Source organism: Haliotis cracherodii, unplaced genomic scaffold, assembly GCF_022045235.1.
Source record: "Haliotis cracherodii isolate W230 unplaced genomic scaffold, xgHalCrac1.p SCAF_11, whole genome shotgun sequence".
Taxonomy (NCBI): domain Eukaryota; kingdom Metazoa; phylum Mollusca; class Gastropoda; order Lepetellida; family Haliotidae; genus Haliotis; species Haliotis cracherodii.
In genome coordinates, this window is record NW_027266266.1 from 12,891,240 (window position 1) to 12,915,734 (window position 24,495).

The 24,495-nt window shown below is 40.0% G+C and overlaps 1 protein-coding gene across 1 annotated transcript in view; it reads left to right on the plus strand.

Moving 5' to 3' along the window:
* LOC139456224 (EF-hand calcium-binding domain-containing protein 5-like) overlaps positions 1 to 24,495 on the plus strand; it is a 29,387-nt gene that overhangs the window by 2,465 nt on the left and 2,427 nt on the right. Inside the window, exons 3-19 of the mRNA XM_071237813.1 lie at positions 1,664 to 1,820; positions 2,935 to 3,072; positions 3,831 to 3,986; positions 6,349 to 6,448; positions 7,030 to 7,200; positions 8,374 to 8,877; positions 10,161 to 10,301; positions 12,497 to 12,690; positions 13,257 to 13,413; positions 14,055 to 14,200; positions 15,269 to 15,397; positions 16,022 to 16,194; positions 18,301 to 18,394; positions 19,064 to 19,198; positions 19,737 to 19,990; positions 21,055 to 21,305; positions 22,453 to 22,679. Of these exons, the coding sequence (XP_071093914.1) occupies positions 1,664 to 1,820; positions 2,935 to 3,072; positions 3,831 to 3,986; positions 6,349 to 6,448; positions 7,030 to 7,200; positions 8,374 to 8,877; positions 10,161 to 10,301; positions 12,497 to 12,690; positions 13,257 to 13,413; positions 14,055 to 14,200; positions 15,269 to 15,397; positions 16,022 to 16,194; positions 18,301 to 18,394; positions 19,064 to 19,198; positions 19,737 to 19,990; positions 21,055 to 21,305; positions 22,453 to 22,679 (3,127 nt within the window). The remainder of the gene's footprint in view (positions 1 to 1,663; positions 1,821 to 2,934; positions 3,073 to 3,830; positions 3,987 to 6,348; positions 6,449 to 7,029; positions 7,201 to 8,373; positions 8,878 to 10,160; positions 10,302 to 12,496; positions 12,691 to 13,256; positions 13,414 to 14,054; positions 14,201 to 15,268; positions 15,398 to 16,021; positions 16,195 to 18,300; positions 18,395 to 19,063; positions 19,199 to 19,736; positions 19,991 to 21,054; positions 21,306 to 22,452; positions 22,680 to 24,495) is intronic.

Genomic DNA, 24,495 nt, shown 5'->3' on the forward strand with positions numbered 1-24,495 from the left:
TTTTAAACAATTATTTTTAAACATGTTTGTTTACGTTTGAAAATTGAAATTTTCACATTAGGTTTGGTTATATAATCTCAGGGAGAACTGTTGCATGAATATGTGAGCTGTGAATTATTTTACTGAAACTGTTTTCTGTATTGGAGCCACCTATACTCAATTATCAAGTGTAGTGTTATTCCATTCTGTTATGGGGGGCATGGGTGGCCCAGTCATCTAAGGCGCCGCGATCCGCTTGCGGAGTTGCGTCCCTTGGGCACGCCAGAAACCTATGATTGTGGGTTCGAATCCCGGTTCACCCCGATTATATATAAGGTTTGTCAGCACCATACATGTGCTTGTGGGTTTCACCGAAGTGGTAAACGTCCAAGATCTGCATCACTTTGGGCTTTCCTCCCACATTAAACTGACACGCCGCTATATAACTGGTATACTGTTAAAAGCGGCGTTAAACCCAGCTCACTCACTCACTCCATACTGTTATTGTAATACCCTGGACCCAATCGCTTCCATAGCTTCATTTGGAGCCTGATTTTAATGACCCAATGCTTAAAATAACGTCCATCAATTACACTCATGAACAAGAGAAATTCTGTGCTAAGTTGATGATACAAGAGATGGAGAACGTCACTTGACAGCTGTGATAGTTTATGGGAAAAGGGTATTTATCATAACAAAGATTATATGTTGACAATCGATGATTGAAACACCCACTTATTTGAGATAAAAGCACAACTGATAAAACGTTCTTCTGAGTCCAAGAGAGCATGGAAGTGAAACAGAAATATGTGTATCTCTTCTTGCAAGAACTTAGTAGCCCTCTTTTTTTTCTCTTGACAAAAACTAGCATCTTATCAACTATTTTTAATCAGTGAATAGATGTAACAGTTTCAGATGAGCTTCCTCAGATGTTTGAATGAAAATAAGACTTTTTTAAACCACTTTTTGTTTGAATTTTTTTCCAGTATTTACTTCAAGAGTTGTTTTAGAGAAATTGACCTCAAAATAATCAAGTTAACATTTTTTAAATATATTTTCTCTCCTGCCTACAGTCATGAAACAAGAAACTGAATTGTCAGGCCTCAAAGTTGCGACTAAAACGCTAATGCGATCTAAATTTTAATTTGTCTACTTCAGAGACTACCTTGAAAAATATCTGGTGGCAACTAAATTCGATTGCTACACGTATGTAGACACAAAAATAAATAACAGCGGAAAACATGTCTGCTAATAATTGTACTTGCAAATAATTCCAACTAAAGTCGACAATGAACCAAAGTACATAAATATTAATGTAATTAGTATTTTAATTCAGTTGACAATGCTCATTGGATAAGCAATGATATACCTACATATTCTAGTAACCTAAAATGCATCCTTGTTTGAGTGACAAATAACAAAAATCAAGTACAGTTTCCACTTACGGTATATACAATTCCAAGACTAGTGCTATGACTTGTACATATTATAAAAGTTATATGATGAAAGATAATTTCAAATGCTTTTGGCTACCTACACTATTGGCTTGACTTCATGATTTTAACACTGGCTACCTGGAAAAAAACGCTTGTAGCCAAATGACAAGTTGATAAAAATTTAAACTTTGAGGCCTGAGATTTGTGGTAGTCAAATATTATTTTAGCATTTGTTTTATCGTTTACAGATTAGCTCGTATCAAGGCTGAGGCCAAGCGAAAGCGGACTGAAAGAGAACTGAAGGAGATGCGACGGCTTCAGGAGAAACAGAGGAGAGAAGACTGTCTCCTGAAACAGTTCACTGAATGGATGCTCAGCTCTAATGGCAAAGTAGAGTTGGCGCTGGTAGGTGACAGGCAGGCAGTAATGAAGGACCTGTTAGGCTTGGTAAAAATACCTTACTTGTTTCTTATCACCCTGGTGGGCCAGGTGGCCAAGTCGTCCACGGCGCCACAATTCACTATGCAGAGTTGCGTTCCTTGGGCACGCCAGAAACCTATGATTGTGGGTTCTAATCCTGGTTCGCCCAGATTATCTTTCTAGGTTTGTCAGCACCATACCCGTGCTCTTGAGTTTCACTGAAGTGGTAAATGTCTGAGACCTGCATCACTTCGGGCTTTCCTCCCACATTAAGCTGACATGCTGTGATATAACTGGAATACTGTTAAAAGCGAAGTTCAACCCAACTCACTCACTCTTATGACCCTGACCATAATATTTTGAAATATTAGCATAGTTTAGAAACAGCTTTTTCAACTCAATTTGGTTTTCTAAATTCCTAATTTTGCCAATCATGATTGTCAGATTTGCAAGGAAACTTAGCTGTGGTCTTGCCTGTCTCTTCATACTTTGAGACCCTGTGGCATGGTTGAAAGAGATGTCTTTGTGTATGAGAATCAAATATATGTTTACCCACAAAAGAAATAAATTAATAAAACTGAATCCTTAGTTTTGAAAAAAGTCATGAGAAAAAGGCATATTTATTTATCTTGCCTTATAAGCCCCTTTATTTTGATGCCTTGGTTAAATGTTTTAGCAAGGGCGTGTGGGGACCTGTTTTTTTAGGGTGATGTGTTGATCATGTGAAAAAAAGAAGATGAATGAAAGAATTTTATGACAAAAGAAAGGCATACCTTTCAGCCTTTTAACACAACTGGTTGGGAAGAAACAAAAAAAGTTCATAAAGGTTTGATTTCATTTGTGCATTACAAATGATCCCAAATAGTCTGCGTAGTTTGTAAATGTTTTAATATCTGATCCATGAAAAATGTTGTCCATGATTTATAGTAAGCCTCACAGGGCCACGGATAGCCATACTATACTGACTGTACTGATTACATTAAAAAAAGAGTTTTTTTTAATGTAATCAGTACAGTCAGTATAGTATGGCTATCCGTGGCCCTGTGGTAAGCCTCCCCTCTTTTCCAATTGGTTCATTGAGCTTTATTCTATTTTTCAGATTCAAAACACTATCAGGTCTTTTGCTGAAATGGTAGAACTTTTCCCTGATGACCTGAAAGAGGCTGCCAGGTTTGGGGCTGCCATTGAGCCCACTGATGAAAGCGGACGCATGCTCAACATGAAGGAATTTCATCAGGTTGAAATAATAATTATTAATAATTTCTATAAAACTGAAATAAGCATATATGACCATTACTCTTTGATAAGTTGCTAATATTATGGTTTGATCTTGACAATCAGTTACATCACATTAAATAATGAAATGGCTACTTGGGGAGCTGGTAAAGACAAGGGGAGACAATTTATAGGTTTTTTTTTACATTATTACCTCCCTTTGATCATGTGGCGATATTTAATGTTAGGCTTAAAAAAATATATAAATTGGTTCTCAGGCAATGGCTTTTGAAAACATAGTGGGGCCGTTGGTGTTTTGTTTTTATATTTTGTTTTTGGTTGTTCAAAATAGTATGAAACCAAATGAACAGTTGTGTAACCAAATAAACAGTCGTGTACAATCATGGACACTTAATATTTAGGGTCCATGGTACAATCAACCTGGAAAAGGACCTCCCTACATAATGTATTCCTTGATGAGTAAAATTCTGGAATACTGATGCACTGTTGGATTTGGAATATTTAAGGATTTATTGGTTATTTTTGTATAATAATAACAAAACATGCTGCAACCTTTATGATAATGCGGGCGGTGCCTGACAACATAGACTATCAATTTTAGCCTTAGATAATAATTTTGCTGTAAATTGTTTGTTTCCCGACATCATGTTTATATAGCTTGATACTAGTTACCTAAAAACTAATTTGTTTGAAGTTCTATATTTGGTTCATGATCGTAATCAGGTGCATGTATTCAGTGTTTTTTATATTCTGTTTCAGTATTTGTCAACATATATTGATCCCCTGCCAACGGAAATATTTGATCAATTTATGATCCACATGTCCAAGTGTGCACGGGCACATCACCTAGCAACACAGAGAGAAGGTCGGCGGATTATTCTGACAAATCTCTTCCTGGCCTGTGATCATAGTGGGGTTAGTTTAGTGATTTGGATTTGTCATTGTGTCTTAAGGCACTCTTTTCATGATACCCCCGCTGTGGTGGAGTGGACAGAAATTTCTGCTCAGAGAGAGAAGGGCCTGTGGTTCGATCCCCTGGCTGCCTCACACCAAAAGCATTAAAAGATGGTATTTATTGTTACCCTGTTTGACGCTTAGGGTATGAACAAGGATTGATCGCCTCGGAGTCAGTATACTGATCTTTGTGGGATATCCATATCCATATTTAGAGTTGAGGTGAAATTGGGTTTAACATCGCTTCCAAGATTATTGCACTAATATAGCGACGTGCATGTACTTGTGTGTGTTTGTGTGGCTGCTTGTACTAGTCCGGACTGATGCCGATTTATAGTGCTAGCTCATTGAGATACCATGCCGCAGTTTAACATGAATACCCCACTCAGACACATTATACTGACTCCGAGCCGACCTGTTCTTGTTTAAGCCCCTTAATGCCGAGCACCAGACAGGGTAACAACAATTACCATCTTTTAACATCTTTTGGTATGATGCGGACGGGGATCAAACCCCGGACCTTCCACTCTCCGGGCGGACGCTCTTCCACTAGACCTCGGAGGTGGTTCCATATTTAGACTGTAGGATGGTATCTCAGAAGGCTGCATGCTTGCATGCACCGCACACACTGCATGCAAACGCACTGCAATAATCTGAAACACAACGTTAAACCCCATTTCTTACACCTACCCTCAGAACCAAATATAACAAAATCCAAACTTTTATTAAATAGTGAATCAATGCCTTGAAATACAATATCCATGAAGTTTTGTAAACATTGTGCAATAGTACACTGTTCTCATTAGTCAACAACAGGGAACACAGAGTTGCCTCCCCTAGCTGTGCCAGAATCTGCTGATCATGGGTTACAATCCTAACTTTGTAAGGATGCCATGTGAAAGGATAGTCAAATGAACTGATGAGTGAGATGCAATCGCATCAAAACAGTCATGGTCATGGCTTCTTTGTTTCGTTAAATGGTTTATAGAATTTTTTTTATCAAAAACATGGTTGGGGGTGGGATAAAAATATAATGGCACCTTAAATTCTATATTAGCTTTTGTAACAAATGACATTTTTTAGGGTGATGTGAAAATACATCTTTCATTTGTCATTTTGGTGTATTGTGTTTAGTTTTGTTTGTTGTTTTACGCCGCACTCAGCAATATTCCAGCTATATGACGGTGGTGTGTAAATAATCGAGTCTGGACCAGACAATCCAGTGATTTACATCATGAACATCAATCCACGCAATTGGGATACGATGACATGCATCAACCAAGTCAGCAAGCCTGACCACCCGATCCCGTTAGTCGCCTTTTACGACAAGCATAGTCGCCCCTTACGGCAAGCATGGGTTGCTGAAGTCCTATTCTACCCCGGATCTTCACGGCGATGGTGTAATGTGACTGGAATATTAAGTTTTAAGTGGGTACATGGCAACAAGCATCTCAGTACTTGGAGTAGCAGCATCAGGATCAGTGATAATTATCAGTGATAAGATTAAGATCCGGGGTAGAATAGATCTTCAGCAACCCATGCTTGCAGTAAAAGGTGACTATGCTTGTCATAAAAGGCAACTAATGGGATCGGGTGGTCAGGCTCGCTAACTTGGTTGATGCATGTCATTGTATTCCAATTGTGTGGATCGATGCTCATGATGTCAATCACTGGATTGTCTGGTCCAGACTCGTTTTTTTACAGACCGCCGTCGTATAGCTGGAATATTGCTGAGTGCGGTGTTAAATAACAAACAAAGAAATTGTATTCTTGTCGATTGAAGTGTTCAGAACCTTGGCTGAACAAGGTAGTTGTTTGTGACCACCCACCCTTGGAAACAAATTATACTCTGTTGCATGACCATGTTCCAAATTAAGGGGTCGTGGGGTTCTAAGGGTTGCTCCTGTGCCTCTGTTCACACAGCATTGAATGGGTACCCGGTAGGATGAGATGGTAATGTAACTGTTAACTGCCTGACAGGCTGCTTCAGTTGTATACTCCCCAAGGAGCTGAGAATGGAAATCGAGTGCACACTGATTCATTGACCAGGGTAATAATTTAGATCTATCATGGTCTAAATTCATTTCAGCAGTTATATATTGGAAAGTGCGCTTTCTAATTCATGATATAATGTAATTCATAGTATTTGAATCTATGAATCCGTTAATCTCTAACATTCACAATCAAGTTTATGACAAAAAACCCTTCATGCTATCTTTCGACTGCATATAGTAGGATCAATTTTGTTATTGTCATCATCACATTCCTGTATTCCATATTGTTCTTTCTCACAATATTAAGTTTGGTATTTCCTCCTCATTAGATTGGCATACTTGACCGGCACCGTATTCTGGATCTGTTTGAAAGTTTTTGGGATGCAGCAAATGATGAACTCCGACGCAGCCTCCGCAACCCAAGGAGATGTAAGTTTATGTGTGTCGAGAAACAAAGCCCGACCAATTTGCTTTCTTGTATAGCAGATTCTTTGGATCCAATTGGCTGGATGGAGGAGGGAAAATGGGCAAAAAGGCCCAGATCAATAAATTTGTTATTTTACTTATTTAAGATAAAGACAACAAATCTAAAATGTGAAATATTTCCTGACTTATGGGGTAGCTGCTCAGTGAAAAACTTCTGAGCGAAACTTCTTGATGTCGTAGATCAGGCCCATCAGGGTATGCAGTCACGCCGAAGATCCGGGTTTGATTCCTGACATTGGTACAATGTGTGAAGCCCATTTCTGGTGTCCCCCACCGGATATTGCTGGAATATTGCTAAAAGTGGCATAGAACCATACACACTCATTTACAAACAGTGAAACTATGGAACAATTTGCATAAACTAGCCAATCAGTGCTCAGTGATATCTTTGCCCTGATTGGTAAAATTGTTAGGTAGCCTAAATAAAAAGCAACAGCCTGTCAGGTGTCTGATTTCTACCTCATATATTGTCAGCTAATATTTGATACAATGTCGGATGTAAAGTTGTTGATGTTACGTGGCAGGGCCAGTGGTGGAGGTTGATGAGACGGAGGACTCTCTGAGTGACGATGACGACCTGGGTGTGCTGGATGATGCGGAGGAGAGAGAAGAGATGGAGGATGAAGCCAGGCCTGCAGGGGATGGAGAGAAGGTAGAAGACAGACAGGGGGAAGCTCAGGAACAGAAAGATGGCGGTAAGAACTGTAAAATATCCTGACAGGTTATTTACATTATCAAAGTATGTTCTTATGTTGATGGTGAGTGAAGCCTGCATATTGCAACAACAGCAATCCCTTAGCTGTCTTATAGCAGTCTTTCAGCAGTTTTTCAGCCGTCTTTTACTATCTTTCAGCAGTTTTTCAGCCATCTTTTAACAGTCTTTCAGCAGTTTTTCAACCTTCTTTTAACAGTCTTTCAGCAGTTTTTCAGCCATATTTAACTGTCTTTCAGCAGTTTTTCAACCTTCTTTTAACAGTCTTTCAGCAGTTTTTCAGCCATATTTAACAGTCTTTCAGCAGTTTTTCAACCTTCTTTTAACAGTCTTTCAGCAGTTTTTCAACCTTCTTTTAACTGTCTTTCAGCAGTTTTTCAACCTTCTTTTAACAGTCTTTCAGCAGTTTTTCAACCTTCTTTTAACAGTCTTTCAGCAGTTTTTCAACCTTCTTTTAACAGTCTTTCAGCAGTTTTTCAACCTTCTTTTAACTGTCTTTCAGCAGTTTTTCAACCTCCTTTTAACAGTCTTTCAGCAGTTTTTCAACCTTCTTTTAACTGTCTTTCGACAGTTTTTAAGCCATCACTCCACAGTCTTTCAGCAGTTTTTCAGCCGTCACGCAGCAATCTAACCACCTTCTTTTCAGCTGTCTTAAACCAGTCATAAAGCAGTCCAACACCAGTCTAGCACCACTCTTTACACCAGTGCATCCACAGTCATGCAACAATCGCAGCGTATTATTTCTCTGTCTTATAGTAGATGTCCTTCTAATGCTGTCATAAATGTGCATATATCATAGCCAGACTTTTGGCAATAGGATTGTAGTGTTTGCTTCCTAATAAGTCGAACAGACTCGGGATGGTCCAGATAAAGTTTATTGTGATAAACACTGATGGTCAACCGCCATATTACAATCCCAAGATGCCCCGCACTGGGGAGCGGTTCTTTACTTCCGCTCTAGGAAGCATTTGTTATCATGAAATGAATACTACAAGGATGGAAGATATTTATCTTGGATTACGTCTATGAAAATTATCATATTGCTAAGGTTCAGAAAGATAATAAATAGCCAGATGTTAGACATGTGACAACCTACAAATTTGTTAGGAATGTTGTTATTTAAACGTTTAAATAAATAAATAATCATATTTTGCAGAGGAAAGCCAGAAACCTGAATCAGCTGAGAAAGGCGATGACAGCCAAGAAACACAGCAAGGTACCGAAGGAGAAGCAAAGAAGGAAGAAACAGAGGAACAGAAGGATGAGAAACAGGAAGAACAGCTGGAGAAGAAGGAAGAAGAAGGAACAGAGGAAAACAAGGAAGCTAAAGAAACAAAACCTGATGATGCAGCTGAAAAAGCAGAAGATGGACAGAAGGCAGAAAGTGATAAACAGAAGGAAGAAGGGAAGGAAAAGGCTGATGAAGAAAAAGATGAACAGGGAGAAGAAAAGAAGGAGGAAGTAAAAGAGGCGCAAAAGGAGTCAGGGGAGGAGAACACGTCTGCCACGGAGAAGCAGACGGAAGAGCAGACGTCTGGGACAGGGAATCCAACAGATGCGGAGACAGCAGGTCAGACACAGACTGAGGCAGAGACACAGGAAGTGTCAGAGAAAGAGCAGGCAACACAGGGTCTACCAGAGAAGGAACAGGACGAAGCTGGTAAGTGTTTTGGATCTTTATATACAATAATTTTTTAAATATAAGTAAAAATAAAAGAACTAAAGTAAAATAACGAGGTTACAAAATTTTAATTTTTCACAGGCAATCACCTTGAAAAGTTTTAGGTAGGTAGCCTGTGTTTGTTTTTCTTAACGTAGGTGAATCCAGGGGTGGAGGTCGGGGTTGCATTAGGGGTGAGGACGGAGGGCGTGGGAGGGGTGGGTGGGGGGTGGTCGGGTGATGTATGTGGGGCGTCAGATCCCCACCTTTTGTAAAACAAAATGGGGTATGTTGTTGGCAGTAAAATTGACTGAGAGAAGATTTTTATATTTTGGACCCCTCCCTTGCTGGATCAGCCCCAATCTCATTAAAATCAGACTTTAGTTCTTGCTACTGCTAAACAAAGATCTGAAGACATCCCATTAGGGGTCACGTCAGAAAGACCTTTCATCCAACCAATCAGTGCGTCGCTTACCAGATTATGAAAGTGCACTCTGAATGTGATTTCTAGTCATGCAATTTCTTTTTACACGGGGTATTCCGATAGTTACGGGTTTAACGACTGAATCCTTACAATCTAGACCATCTATTAGCCATTCCAGAATGTTTTTTTGTTCAGGTTTCAAATTTGTAATCGAGAATTTGTCAAAATATGTTCTGAAGCGTAGTCGCCAATTTGAAATTAGTGCCGTAAAGCATGAGAAAGCTGCCTTCTGATTGGTCATTCCATTGGTCTGTCAAGCACTGGTCAGATGGTAGCTCTTCGTTTTCACAGGCATTAAATATTTCATGTGAGTAGTTTACTGACTTGGCTTTGCCTGAGAACCAAAAACTTTTATTTAGCTGAAATAAGTCAGCAATAATCTTACTGAATATATTCAGTACAGCTTATGGTTGCTTGTGTGCCCAAAGGATTTTTTGCTCATGATGTCATGTCCTGACAGGATTATGTGCAGACAGCTGTCGAATAGCTGGAATATTGCTGAGTGCGCGTTAAACTACAAACAAACTAACATTTATCTGCACGACCAGTTATCTCCCTTGATTATGAATATACGCTAATTTATACTTCAAATACAGAAAAGTCATTTCTACACACCCTTTCACCACTAGTCATTCCAAGGATAACATATAGCAAAACCCTTAAAAATGGCAAATTTCTACAAGTCCTTATGATACCTTAACTATTGGGTAGTTTGGCAAGGACTATAGGACTAGTGCCAGTTTCTAACGCTGCCTTTGTTCTAAGTACATTGAATACAGAACATTTTCATTTCTTCTAGAACCCAAAGAGGATGACAAATCCCTGAAGCTGGACCTGAAGACCAGCGATGATGATATGAACCCACCCGGAACTACCCAGACTGGTCGGCTCAGTGTCACCTTCGCTGAGGGCACGGAGTTCGACAGAGAGATCGAGACAGGTAGAGTAACTCTGACACACAGAGTATGATCGTGAAGTCATGATACAGATTGTACTTCATACCAGGGACGAGACCCGTGAAGATTCCGGGGTAGAATAGGTCTTCAGCAACCCATGCTTGCCATAAAAGGCGACTATGCTTGTCTTAAAAGGCGACTGACGCGATCGGGTGGTCAGGCTCGCTGACTTGGTTGATACATGTCATCGATCCCAATTGCGTGGATCGATGCTCATGATATTAATTACTGGATTGTCTGGTCCAGACTCTATTATTTACAGTCCGCCGTCATATAGCTGGAATATTGCTGAGTGCGGCGTTAAACAACAAACCAACCAACCAACCAATCATACCAGGGACACCCTGTTAGAATTGATCTGCAGCAACCTGTGTTGGTCATAAGAGGCTTCTTAATGGTTTGGGCGGTCAGGCTCAGTGATTGGATGTGATATACCCTGTATCAATCACTGGTCTGGTCCAGTCGTTTATTTACAGGCCGCCATCATACAGTTGGAATATTGCTGAGTCCGGCATTAAACAAAATACTGAGACCAAGTGGTCTGAGGTGACTCGAATTTGCTGTGCAGAATTGTGTCCCATGCCAGGATCTGATTGTGTTTCAGTTGAAACATAGGGTACCTGCTACGATGTAGGTTTACCTCCCACATGCCATCGCATAATTAAAATATTTCCAGGGGAAATGGGTGGCCCAGTCTAAGGCACTGCAATTTGCTGTGTAGAGTTGTCTCCCTTGGCCATGCCAGAAACCTAGGATCATGGGTTCGAATACCAATTTGCCCCAATTATGTTTCTACGTTTGTCACAATTATGTTTCTACGTTTGTCAGCACCATAACCATGCTCGTGTGTTTCACCAAAGTACTAAAGGTTTGAGACCTGCATCACTTCAGGCTTTCCTCCCACATTAAACTAACACACCGTGATATTACTGGAATACTGTTCAAAGCAGCATTCTACCATGACTACGTGAAATACTAGCAATAAAATTAGACATACCGTATTCGACGTAATAAGCGCCCAGGGCGCTCTCAAAATTAGGAATAGGGGGCTCTTATTAGAATATTGTTTTGGTGGAAAAAAACAGAGTTGAAAGATAAATTTTGTGGTTTAAGCTGACAACCTGAAATGTTTATGTACGACAGATATATTTTTCCAGAATTAAATTGCCCATAATTCAGAGTTCATATAACACACGAGTGTGTATCATACGCGAATAAATAAGTCTTGTGTACACTGATCAGTTGGAAGGGGTGCTAATTGGGATTGTTCACTTGCCAATATATTAACAAATATCGCCGTGGGCGCTTATTGGAGCTGGGCGCTTATTTCGTCGAATACGGTAATCAACTTGGATTGAAAAAATGCATCTGATTTTATGACTGCTTCACTTTGCACTTATACAACTGACTTGTTGGCCGATCAAAAACGGGACAATTCTTCGAATCTGCAGGGTCAGTAAAGTATCCTCCTTTGTCAATGTAAAATGCACAAAATGTACTAACTGGCATGTCAAATTTCAAATTGTTGCGTAACTGTCAACAACTACTTCCAAGAAAATAAGTAGGTCCGGCCATTCCATGTAGTGTTGGCAGGGGGTACAGCACTATGGCACACCAAACAGAAAGCTTGTTTCTGTGGTGTTTGGAGGGTTTATAGAACCCAACTGTTATAGAAAAATGTTGCATTGAACAAGTGGTTGTTTGTCTTCTTTGGACGTATATATTTTTTAAGTTACAATGTTAAGAAAACACAACGAAAGACACCTACCGTCCCTTTCACATACGAGTTCAATTCGCCTCTCGTGCCATGCCGGATTACCCGAAATGAAGGAGTTCGATTTTAAATCAGTCATGAGAGAATGGAGACAAATGTACTCTGTTTGAAAATTAGATTAATGTTAGACCGAATTGATAGTCTCAAAATTAATCATTTGAAACCTCATGCTACGCATTCAGTTTATCTCCTAATTAAACCAAACACTCACTCTCTTCAAGGTGTCATTTGACTGATGTCACTCATAGCCAATGATATGGATTGCTATTTAGGTCAGTGACAGATCACTTTTCCAAAAAGATCAAAGGATCGTCAGTTTGTCATTGATCAACATTTTCCAAAATTACTTAACATTGTAACTTGCCATTGAGGTGAAATATACATGTTGTCAATATCTACTTCCAGCTGGAACCGTCACCAGTCTCCAGTCCCAAATGTCAGCATTTGACGAGCACACTTTGAACGTGTCTCAGTTTGTCCATTTAACCGAGACATTCATCGGAGACAGGCCGAAGCGAGCGCTGTTTGAGACGCTGCTCAGATACATCAAGGAAGGCTACGAGGAAACGGAGGATGAGAAGCTGGAGAGACTTTTAAAGGTTGTACATAGCTCGCTCATTTTCTCCAACCCCATACCCTCACACACCCCCACACCCCTCCCTACCCCTCCCTACCCCTCAACACCCCATTTATGTAACATGTTTTCATGACCCCACCCTCCCTTCCATAAATGACCAGTCCCTAATAAATAATGTTCAAATATATAAAAAAAATATTTGAAAAAATGAACTGTCGCAAATTGAACATAAATGAGCAGTTCCGAAGGGAAATAATTATTGTTGTGGATATTTTATACATAGTGTCCTTTCTGAGCCCCATGGCATCTATGTCCAAAAGTGAGCACAATCGAATAAATTTTTGTGTTCAGTGTTGGTTATCTTTTGGAAAGAACATAATGTCCTTAGCTTGAAAAAAAATGAAGCTGAATCTTTTTATAAAGCTGACATCTGATTGGCATTCAACTAGATTGACCTGAAGCAACTAGAATGACCTGATGCAACTGATGCAAGTAGATTGACCTCATCCAACCTCCTGTGGAGAGTTTGATATATTTGATTTTAATGAACATTGAAAACATTGAAGATGTGACAATTGTTTTCATCAGGCGAGGAAGGAAGCCCTCTCATCTAAGCGCAGGGTTCAGATGGACAACCTGTTTGAGAGATGGGACAACGACGGCTCCGGGTACCTGGACCTGGACGAGGTGGAGATGGTCATGCTGAAGTACAAGGATGGCCAGGAGGCTGAGGCCATCAGCAGAGGTGAGCCCCGATTTTCCTCCATCTGTCTTGCGCGAGTCCTGGGGACACGTTTATAATTTTAAAGGGTCCAAGGGCTGAAAGTAAAGGTTGCATGGTGACATCTTTGACCTTCTTGATGCAGTCTGTACTGAACATTTTGGAGTCTACTTGTCCAAACTTTATTCTTGGCATCCCTTTTTAGAATTTATGGTTATATTGTGGAGTATTATCAGCTGAGCTTACTTGACCGAACTGAATTTGACTACAGCTTTGGACTTGTGGTTAAAGTCGGAGACTGCTTGATGTCTGCTCCACATGACGTCCATCAGTTTGAATGTTGTCACAGCACTGTGCGTACTCTGAAAAGTTATGTTGTTCATAGATGGCGATCTTCTTGTAAAAAATACTTCGGATTGCGGTTGATTCAGATAGTTATCCTTATCAAGCGTTAGAAATTGGCGCTAGTCCTGTACTCCTTGCATAATAGCTCAATAGTTAGGTATCCTAAGAGCTAGAAGAAATTTGCCTTTTTAAGGGTTTTGTATATGTTATCATAAAGACTTATGGACTAAAAATGTTAGTTTCTACCGCTGCCCTTGTCCCAATGGGTCCCATGACCCCACTCCAACAGCCCATCCCATAACACCCCTTCCTGTTTTCAGCCAAAGACCAGCTGAGCAAGAAGTCCAAGTACCATGACCAGAGGCTGAGCAAGAGGGAGTTCCGGACGTTCATTGACCTGGTGGTGGATGAGATTCCAGGAGACTCCTTTGATTATCTCGTAGAGTTCCTTGCCAGCAGCATCGAGGTGAGGGATGAGTGGCTGCACATCAACACAAATATATGTTTGTATAATGTTCTGCATGTGAATTTAAAAAATAAAAAATTACCCCACCAATGCTGCATCACCAATCACTTATGCTGCCATGAAAATGTTGCTGCTATCATGTTTGATTTGAAATGAAAAGAACCTCTAGTGATGGCATCCTATTGTTTTTAAAGGGCTTTCATTTCATTGAATAACCACTCAGTAGAGACTTTCTCCAGAATATCCCACTGTCTCAGAGATATTTTATAGAAAGTACTACCAGCCCAGGGATGTTATGTAGAAATACCCTCTGTTCCTGGTGAGGGCGCGGGTGGCACAGTCGACTAAGGAGCCACGATTCGCTGTGCAGAGTTGCGTCCCTTGGGCACGCCAGAAACCTATGATTGTGGGTTCGAATCGCGGTTCGCCCCGATTATGTTTCTAGGTTTGTCAGCACCATACCCGTGCTTGTGGGTTTCACTGAAGTGGTAAACGTCTGAGACCTGCATCACTTCAGGCTTTCCTCCCACATTAAGCTGACACGCCGTGATATGACTGGAATACTGTTAAAAGCGGCGTTAAACCCAACTCGCTCACTCACTGTTCCAGGGATATTCTTTAGAATGTCAGTCGCCAGAGATTTTATTTGCATTTGAACACAATCTACTTAAGGAAATGATGTAAAATCAAATGAGAAATATTCTTTATATATGTCAGTGGATCGTAACCTTGGTATCTGTAGCCTAGTGTGCGTACCACTAGGTTACAGAGGCACTGATAAACCACAATGCTCTTACATTTTTCAAGTGCATGTACACCAGTAAGAGATATTTTAAGTCCGTTTTCTTCGTTTCATGAAAAGTGTGTTGAAACGTGAACTTGTGTCAGATTTTTATTTCAGTTTTTTAGGAAGATAAAACCCTCAATTTTTTATGAGATTTTAACCCTCGAATTTAAATCTCATGAAAGCCCATAGGTTTGTTTTATCCTACACATATGGAATCTATTTTTAAAAACCTCTGTATTCAGACACAGGGGTCTTATCTCGTAATGGCCTTTCTGTTGTAGAGGTCGTACGCAGACCGTGTCCGAGGTGATGCCAGGAAGAAGTGGCTCCAGCAAGTCGTGACGGCTGCTGAGACGTCGGGAGCCAGTCTGGAGCCGGTGTATAGGGCTGTCTTCCAAGCTCTCTTCAAGGTCAGCTTTGTCAGGACTTTCCTGTAGGAATTACAAAAGTCGTTCATGACTAAGTTTTCCAGGGGCTGATATTTTGAAAGTAAGTCTGGGAGCTGAGTGTAACTTGATTCAAAGACAAGGTCCCCATTCAAAAAAGCGATCATAGAGCTACGATTGTGTAAGTCTATGTTAAAGTATGAGAGTTATAACCATCTTAGCGCTAAGATCGCTTTGTGCAAGTGGACCCTAGTCCCCATTCAAAAAAGCGATCATAGAGTTACGATTGTGTAAGTCTATGTTAAAGTATGGGAGTTATGATCATCTTAGCGCTAAGATCGCTTTGTGCAAGTGGGCCCAGGTCCCCATTCAAAAGAGCGATCATAGAGCTACGATTGTGTATGTCTATGTTAAAGTATAGGAGTTATAACCATCTTAGCGCTAAGATCGCTTTGTGCAAGTGGGGCCAGGTCCCCGTTCAAAAATAGCGATCACAGAGCTACAATTGTATAATTGTATAATCATCTTAGCGCTAAGATTGCTTTGTGGAAGGGAACCTGGGTAATATAGTGCCATGAGTATTAACTTGGTGAATGGAAACTGCCGCATGATAATGGACTTATTGTTACTGTTATTATGTTTTCACAGGATGCTGAGGCTCATGGGAACAACAAACGTATCAGCGCCAACATCGCTCTGCTGGAACGTAACGTCCAGGTCCCTGCACGGGGGGATGTGTGTCTGAGATATGTCGCTTCGACTCCAGAGGACGCTGACTATGTCGTCACCAAGGTCCTCCACAAGGACATGAAGGGAATCAGGTATACATCCAGTTGTAACTTACCTCATCATCTATTTGGGGCAGTCGGGTAGCCTAGTGGATAAAGCGTTCGCTCGTCACGCCGAAGACCCGGTGTAAGGTGCCAAAATCTACCCAGAATAGATTCTGGGAACTCCCAGAGTATACCCCCGGGGCTAGATTCTGGGAAAGGGGGGTAGATTCTGGGTGCTCCCAAAATCTACCCCGGGGTAGATTCTGGAAGTCCCCAGAATCTACCTGGGTATACTTTTCACTTAGTCCTGATATGTTGTTGACAGAGAGTTGTTATTTTCACTCAATTCTAATATGTTGTTGACAGAGAGCTGTTAATTTCACTCAATTCTAATATGTTGTTGACAGAGAGCTGTTAATTTCACTCAATTCTAATATGTTGTTGACAGAGAGTTGTTGTTTTCACTCAATTCTAATATGTTGTTGTTGACAGAGAGATGTTAATTTCACTCAATTCTAATATGTTGTTGACAGAGAGATGTTAATTTCACTCAATTCTAATATGTTGTTGACAGAGAGATGTTAATTTCACTCAATTCTAATATGTTGTTGACACAGAGTTGTTATTTTCACTCAATTCTAATATGTTGTTGACAGAGAGATGTTAATTTCACTCAATTCTAATATGTTGTTGACACAGAGTTGTTATTTTCACTCAATTCTAATATGTTGTTGACAGAGATATGTTAATTTCACTCAATTCTAATATGTTGTTGACAGAGAGCTGTTAATTTCACTCAATTCTAATATGTTGTTGACAGAGAGTTGTTGTTTTCACTCAATTCTAATATGTTGTTGTTGACAGAGAGATGTTAATTTCACTCAATTCTAATATGTTGTTGACAGAGAGATGTTAATTTCACTCAATTCTAATATGTTGTTGACAGAGAGATGTTAATTTCACTCAATTCTAATATGTTGTTGACACAGAGTTGTTATTTTCACTCAATTCTAATATGTTGTTGACAGAGAGATGTTAATTTCACTCAATTCTAATATGTTGTTGACAGAGAGATGTTAATTTCACTCAATTCTAATATGATGTTGTCAGAGAGTTGTTATTTTCACTCAATTCTAATATGTTGTTGACAGAGAGATGTTAATTTCACTCAATTCTAATATGTTGTTGACAGAGAGATGTTAATTTCACTCAATTCTAATATGTTGTTGACAGAGAGATGTTAATTTCACTCAATTCTAATATGTTGTTGACACAGAGTTGTTATTTTCACTCAATTCTAATATGTTGTTGACAGAGAGATGTTAATTTCACTCAATTCTAATATGTTGTTGACAGAGAGATGTTAATTTCACTCAATTCTAATATGTTGTTGACAGAGAGATGTTAATTTCACTCAATTCTAATATGTTGTTGACACAGAGTTGTTATTTTCACTCAATTCTAATATGTTGTTGACAGAGAGATGTTAATTTCACTCAATTCTAATATGTTGTTGACAGAGAGATGTTAATTTCACTCAATTCTAATATGTTGTTGACACAGAGTTGTTATTTTCACTCAATTCTAATATGTTGTTGACAGAGAGATGTTAATTTCACTCAATTCTAATATGTTGTTGATAGAGAGTTGTTGTTTTCACTCAATTCTAATATGTTGTTGACAGAGAGATGTTAATTTCACTCAATTCTAATATGTTGTTGACACAGAGTTGTTATTTTCACTCAATTCTAATATGTTGTTGACAGAGATGTTAATTTCACTCAATTCTAATATGTTGTTGACAGAGAGATGTTAATTTCACTCAATTCTAAAATGTTGTTGACAGAGAGATGTTAATTTCACTCAATTCTAATATGTTGTTGACAGAGAGATGTTTTTTTCACTCAGTTCTAATATGTTGTTGATAGAGAGTTGTTGTTTTCACTCAATTCTAATATGTTGTTGACAGACAGTTGTTGTTTTCACTCAATTCTAATATGTTGTTGACAGACAGTTGTTGTTTTCACTCAATCCTAATATGTTGTTTACAGACAGTTGTTGTTTTCACTCAATCCTAATATATTGTTGTTGACAGAGACTTGTTGTTTTCACTCAATTCTAACATGTTGTTGACTGAGAGTTGTTTGTTTCCAGTTTTGCTGCGGTTGAGTCTGGCAAGCCGATCCACGTCCCCCGAGTGGCCAACCATGGGAACATCCACTTCTGGAACACCCATCGGCACAGAGACGTGAGTGTGCCTTTAACGAATGTTCCTTTTTAATCTTTTGTCTGATGAACATTGTGTTCATTTATTAGTTACATATGTCAATGTTGTGAACCTGTGTGGATTCTGGGTAAAAATACAGATCCCCAGTAACCCATGCTTGTCGTAAGAGGCGACTAAATGGATCGAGTGGTCAGATTCGCTGACTTGGTTGATGCATGTTATCATATCCCAATTGCATGGATCACTGCTCATGAGACCAGTGAAGATTTGGGATAGAATGGGTCTTCAGCAACCCATGCTTGTCGTAAGAGGCGACTATGCTTGTCATAAATGGCGACTAAAGGGATAGGGTGGTCAGGCTAACTGACTTGGTTGATGCATGTCATCATATCCCAATTGCGTGCATCAATGTTCATGACATCAATCACTGGATTGTCTGGTACAGACTTGATTATTTATCATATAGCTGGAATATTGCATTAAACAACAAACAAACTCGAAGAAAAGTTCTTTCATGACTAAGGAAAATAAAGGCAGTTCCAACAATTCCATCGGTCCATTAACAAATAGAGTAAATATAGATAGATGAGTTTCAGGAAACAAGACAAGAGAGTTGGAATTATAATTATCTCTCACAAATGCTCCAAATTTGTATCCTGCAATTGAGTAAATGAATGTTTATGGTTTCAGGAAAGAGAGGGGTCGTTTATTGTGATTCCACTTAAGGACAGACGGAAGCGTGTGTTTGGCGTCATGGGCGTTGACACACTCTCCGATCCTCACACAAAGGCCATTTTCATTACTCACGAGATTCAGTTCTTCCAGGTCAGTATAATTTAGACTGAAGTTTTGAAAAAAGTGTTCTTCCTTATCAGTGTATAGTTAGATGGAGCTTCGTGTAAGTGGCGTGTAAAATGTTGAATGATGAGTTTTTGTAATTCCAGTTGAAACAAACACCAAAACAATCAGTTGTCTTTGGATTCTTTACCGTGTTTTTCATTCATTAGGAACAGTATTAATCTGGAAGTTGAAAACTATTTCAATTTTTGTCAACCATCTATTAACAAATAAAATGCCTAAATGTTCACGTATGTTTGGAACAGTTTGTTCAAAAAGAAAATAAATTATATAAAAAAGCCTCCTCGCTCACTTTTTTTAATGATTTTGGGGAAAATCTGATAATTTATTGTGGCCAAAGAAATGCATTTTATTCAGATGAGGACTTAAATGAATTGATTATTTTCTGTAAGTAGTTTACGAGTAGATAGTACATGTATCACAATAGATGCAGAATTTTTTTGGAACCAACAGTGTCATGTAGGGGTTTCCAATTTTAAGATTTCCACACTGCCTCACATTGCAGGGTGTAGCGAAGGCGTTCAGCGTCGCGTACCACCACGTGGACATGAGGAAGAAGCTGTTGCGCATCACGGAGAGCGCAGTGTCGTGGATCCAGCGCCGCAGCCCGCACGTGACGGAGGTGGTCTTCTACATGGTGGAGCCTGATGGGAAGGGCCAGGACTACGTGCTCCGTAAGATGATGATGACAGACAACCGTGGCAACCCTGTGCAGCCAGAGAACCCGGCCAGGCTGGAGAGGAAGGATAACCTGTTTAGGTGGGTCTTGTGAGAGAGATAACCTGTTTAGGTGGGTCTTGTAAGTGAGAGATAACCTGTTTAGGTGGGTCTTGTGAGTGAGTGATAACCTGTTTAGGTGGGTCTCATGAGTGAGTGATAACCTGTTCAGGTGGGTCTCATGAGTGAGTGATAACCTGTTCAGGTGGGTCTTGTAAGTGAGAGATAACCTGTTTAGGTGGGTCTTGTAAGTGAGAGATAACCTGTTTAGGTGGGTCTTGTGAGTGAGTGATAACCTGTTTAGGTAGGTCTCATGAGTGAGTGATAACCTGTTCAGGTGGGTCTCATGAGTGAGTGAGTGAGTGATAAACACCTTTTGGTGGGTTTCATGAGTGAGTGAGTGATAACCTGTTCAGGTGGGTCTCGTGAGTGAGTGATAACCTGTTCAGGTGGGTCTCATGAGTGAATGAGTGAGTGAGTGAGTGAGTGATAACCTGTTTTGGTGGGTTTCATGAGTGAGTGAGTGATAACCTGTTCAGGTGGGTCTCGTGAGTGAGTGATAACCTGTTCAGGTGGGTCTCATGAATGAGTAAGTGAGTGATAACCTGTTCAGGTGGGTCTCGTGAGTGAGTGATAACCTGTTCAGGTGGGTCTCAGGAGTGAGTGAAAACCTGTTCAGGTGGGTCTCGTGAGTGAGTGAAAACCTGTTTAGGTGGGTCTCACGAGTGAGTGATAACCTGTTTAGGTGGGTCTTGTAAGTGAGTGATAACTGTTCAGGTGGGTTTCATGAGTGAGTGAGCGAGTTTGGAATATTGCTGAGCGCGGCATTAAACAACAAACACACACAAGTGGCTACCATGTGTACCTTGCCTGATTGTGTGTCAGTGTAACATGATGGCATGTATACACATACAATGAACAACTTGTTGGTTGTGCTAAGATTCCAGGTATTTACATCATAGCAGAAATATCTACGGTAGACAACTCTGTAAAAGAAGACCATTCATTGGTGTGGCCTATTTGTTCATTTTCAAGCAATTACAATTCATCAATATGGGTCCCAAAGTCGAAGTCTAGAACTAAATAATCCCCTTGTCTACTTCCAGGGACTATCTGTTCAAGTCTGTGGACAACTCCGAGTCAGTGACAGCTGATGCTTATGGTGAGCGTCACCTGGCGTTCCCCCTCCGAGACGATCAGGGCCGAGCCGTAGCCATCATCGACATCAGTATCGGCACCATGAAGAAACTCCCTGCCCACGAGAACAAGGAGGCGCTGAGGATGCTGAGACTGCTGCAGATGGCCCACAAAGAGATTGCTTCTGAGTTTGCAGGAGAGGAGTCCATGAGGATTCTAGGTATGGGATCAACAGAATTATAGTTTTCTGGTTTGTCCTCAAATGGGAATACCCGTATTTAAGCCCCGGACTTAATTACAGAAAACAGTACTTACTCATTTAATACATGTTATCAGAAATTAAGCCCAGGGCTCAATTTCAGAAGCTAACACTTTCTCACCTTAATAGGGTACACCCTTTGCTGAAAAATTCAGAAACTGTTAAGTTGTTTTAACTAAGAAAATATAAAACATGAATTTTAACTTTGAACCAGACTTACTCTTGAATGCACATTAGGATTTGCCTTGCGGAGTGCATGGCCACGTATTAACTTCTGAAAGGAGTAAGTTATTAATTTAAGGAAGATCACTACCAAATAAATATCCAAATTTATGTCCATGGGTCTAAATAAAGAATTATTTCCATTTTTAGTCCCATGAGCGTAATTAGGTGTGGGCCTTAATACGAGAAGTCCCAGTATATTGCAAATATCAGGTCACCCTCACTATACTTATAAACAAAGAATCTCACCCTCATGTTGTTTGCTTGAGATAAACTCAAGTCGATAAAAGTTTTTATTATATATTTAAAGTTATCTAAAACAAGATGAAGGGGAGATTCCATTTATCATCCCAAATCATTCTTTAGCGTGTAAACAGCTTCATTGGCAGAGATTAGTGATGTCATTTGATTGTGACATCATGGTATCTGATGGTGTCATCAGCAAAACATTTTAATGCAATTCATTGCAGCTCTAGGAGATATCACTTGATCTCATCCAAGCCTTATCTCATGTGGAAGCCTATTTGGATGATAAAACAAAATATCTGTACCTATATTTCTGTTTGCAGAGAGATGGGTATAAACATTCTTCTGCAGAATTTCTGCAAGTAGTGGTTTAGTAATCTGCTGTCTTTAGAATTTCTGAAAATACTGGTTTAGTAATCTGATGTCTGTAGAATTTCTGCAAATAGTGGTTTAGTAATCTGATGTCTATAGAATTTCTACAAGTTGTGGTTTAGTAATCTAATGTCATAGTAAAAATACTATGTTTGTAAGAATTCACTTCCAGTCATAAACATTAATATACATGTACACATCTTTCGGATGTCAATCAATTAATGTTGAATAAAAGGAACCAATCTGAAAGCCTGTTGCTTGTTTGTAGATGCTGAGAAGGATGACAACGCACGGATGGACATCATGTTTGATCGGCTGATGCTGATGGAGCTGAGGGACAATGTGACCAAGCTGGACACACAGGCGTACGCCGAGCTGAAGAGTTACAACGAGCCGCCGGCCATCATCCTGGACATCCTGAAGGCCACCATTGCAATATTCTACCTGGAGAAGGTGGAGACCGGGGAGTTCGATGACTGGACCAGAGTCAAGGGGGTAAATAGGATTTTTGCAGTTTAAGGTTACATTGATTGCTACAATGAACGGTTACAATGTTTGACTGGTTACAATGTTTGACGTAGTCCATTTGTATACTCACCGACAAAAGAAACCTGAATACCATACACGTTGGTTAATATGTGTGACCCACTTTAAGCAAAGGGGCCTTATGGGTGCTAGGATACTATTGTGCTATGACGTGAAAAGACATTTGTCGTCAACTTACTTCAGTGAAGATCGCTGTGTGTGATGTCATATATGTCTGTTATAAATATGACTTGAAACTTGTGAATTGTATTTTTGTGTTCCAAATATGTATTCGTCACCACTCGCCCCTTTCCATAACCTGCCAGAAGACTCGTTCCCCTATGGATGAATGTTATGTGCGAAAATACGACAAACCAATCAGAATGCGCGAATGATTTCTAGTTCTTCATCAAAGAATCCCTCAGAAATACTTTTTGGTTTTACATATGTCTTGCATCTAAAAATATAGCCAAGACACAGTTAAATGTGTTCAATCATACTGTATAATTCCGCATGTCCCGATGTGCTTTAAATTGCATCTGAATTTTATATAATATATGGGGAAATATATGTGAACTGTTACGCAACGAGATGACAATTGTTCTAGGTATGCCCATTTGCGCTAAGACAGAACCCGATCGCAAAAATGGCCATGAGAGGGGCACGAGTCGCTATTGTCCCGGAATAACACGAGTTGGTCACGAATGCCAAATATGCTGTAGTTTTAAAATATAAGTGTCATTTTTCACCCATAAAGTCCCTTTTCTCATGGTTGGGCACATATGAAGAATTACTCATATGCAAGAGGTATCAGATTGGTTTGATGCACTAAAGAACATACTGGTATGTTGTGTGAACTGATGCTCATGAATGCTTCATGTGTGACATGATCTGTGAAGATCCGGGGTAGAATAGGTCTCCAGCAACCCATGCTTGCCGTAAAAGGCAACTATGCTTGTCGTAAGAGTCGATTGGGTGGTCAGGCTCACTGACTTGGTTGATGCATGTCATTGATCCAAATTGCGTGGATCGATGCTCATGATGTCAATCACTGGATTGTCTGGTCCAGACTCAATTATTTACAGACCGCCGTCATATAGCTGGAATATTACTGAGTGCGGCATTAAACAACAAACAAACAAAAATCATGTTTGACCTCATAGATCCACGACTCGAGGTGCACCATTTGTCTCGTGCAGGATTAGCATGTAAAGTTTTGAAATCACTTGCAGCATATTGTGATAAGAATAAAGACATTGTGGTAAAGCTTTATTAAGTGGTACACACTGGAAACATCTCTCCTTAACGTACATACTTCTCTATATGTCTCTATGGTTTGCGTTTCTCTTGGCAGTGAGTATATTTGGGGGCATGGGTGGCTCAGTCGTCTAAGGCGCCACAATTTGCTGCGTTGCGTCCCTTGGTCACGCCAGAAATCTATGATTGTGGGTTCAAATCCTGGTTCGCCCCGATTATGTTTCTAGATTTGTCAGCACTATTTCCGTGCTCGTGGGTTTCACCGAAGTGGTAAACGTAGGAAGCCTGCATCACTTGGGGCTTTCCTCCCCCATTAAGCTGACAAGCCATGATATGACTGGAATATTGTTAAAAGCGGCGTTTAACACAACTCACTCACTCACTGAGTATATTTGCTGATTACTCAAATGGGAATGTATTTTCTTCCAAGTGTGCCACAGGGTACTAAACAAGATGGCATTAGTCCGAACTAGTACAAGCAGACCACATGCACAACTCGTACAAGCCGGACATGCACACACTCATATTA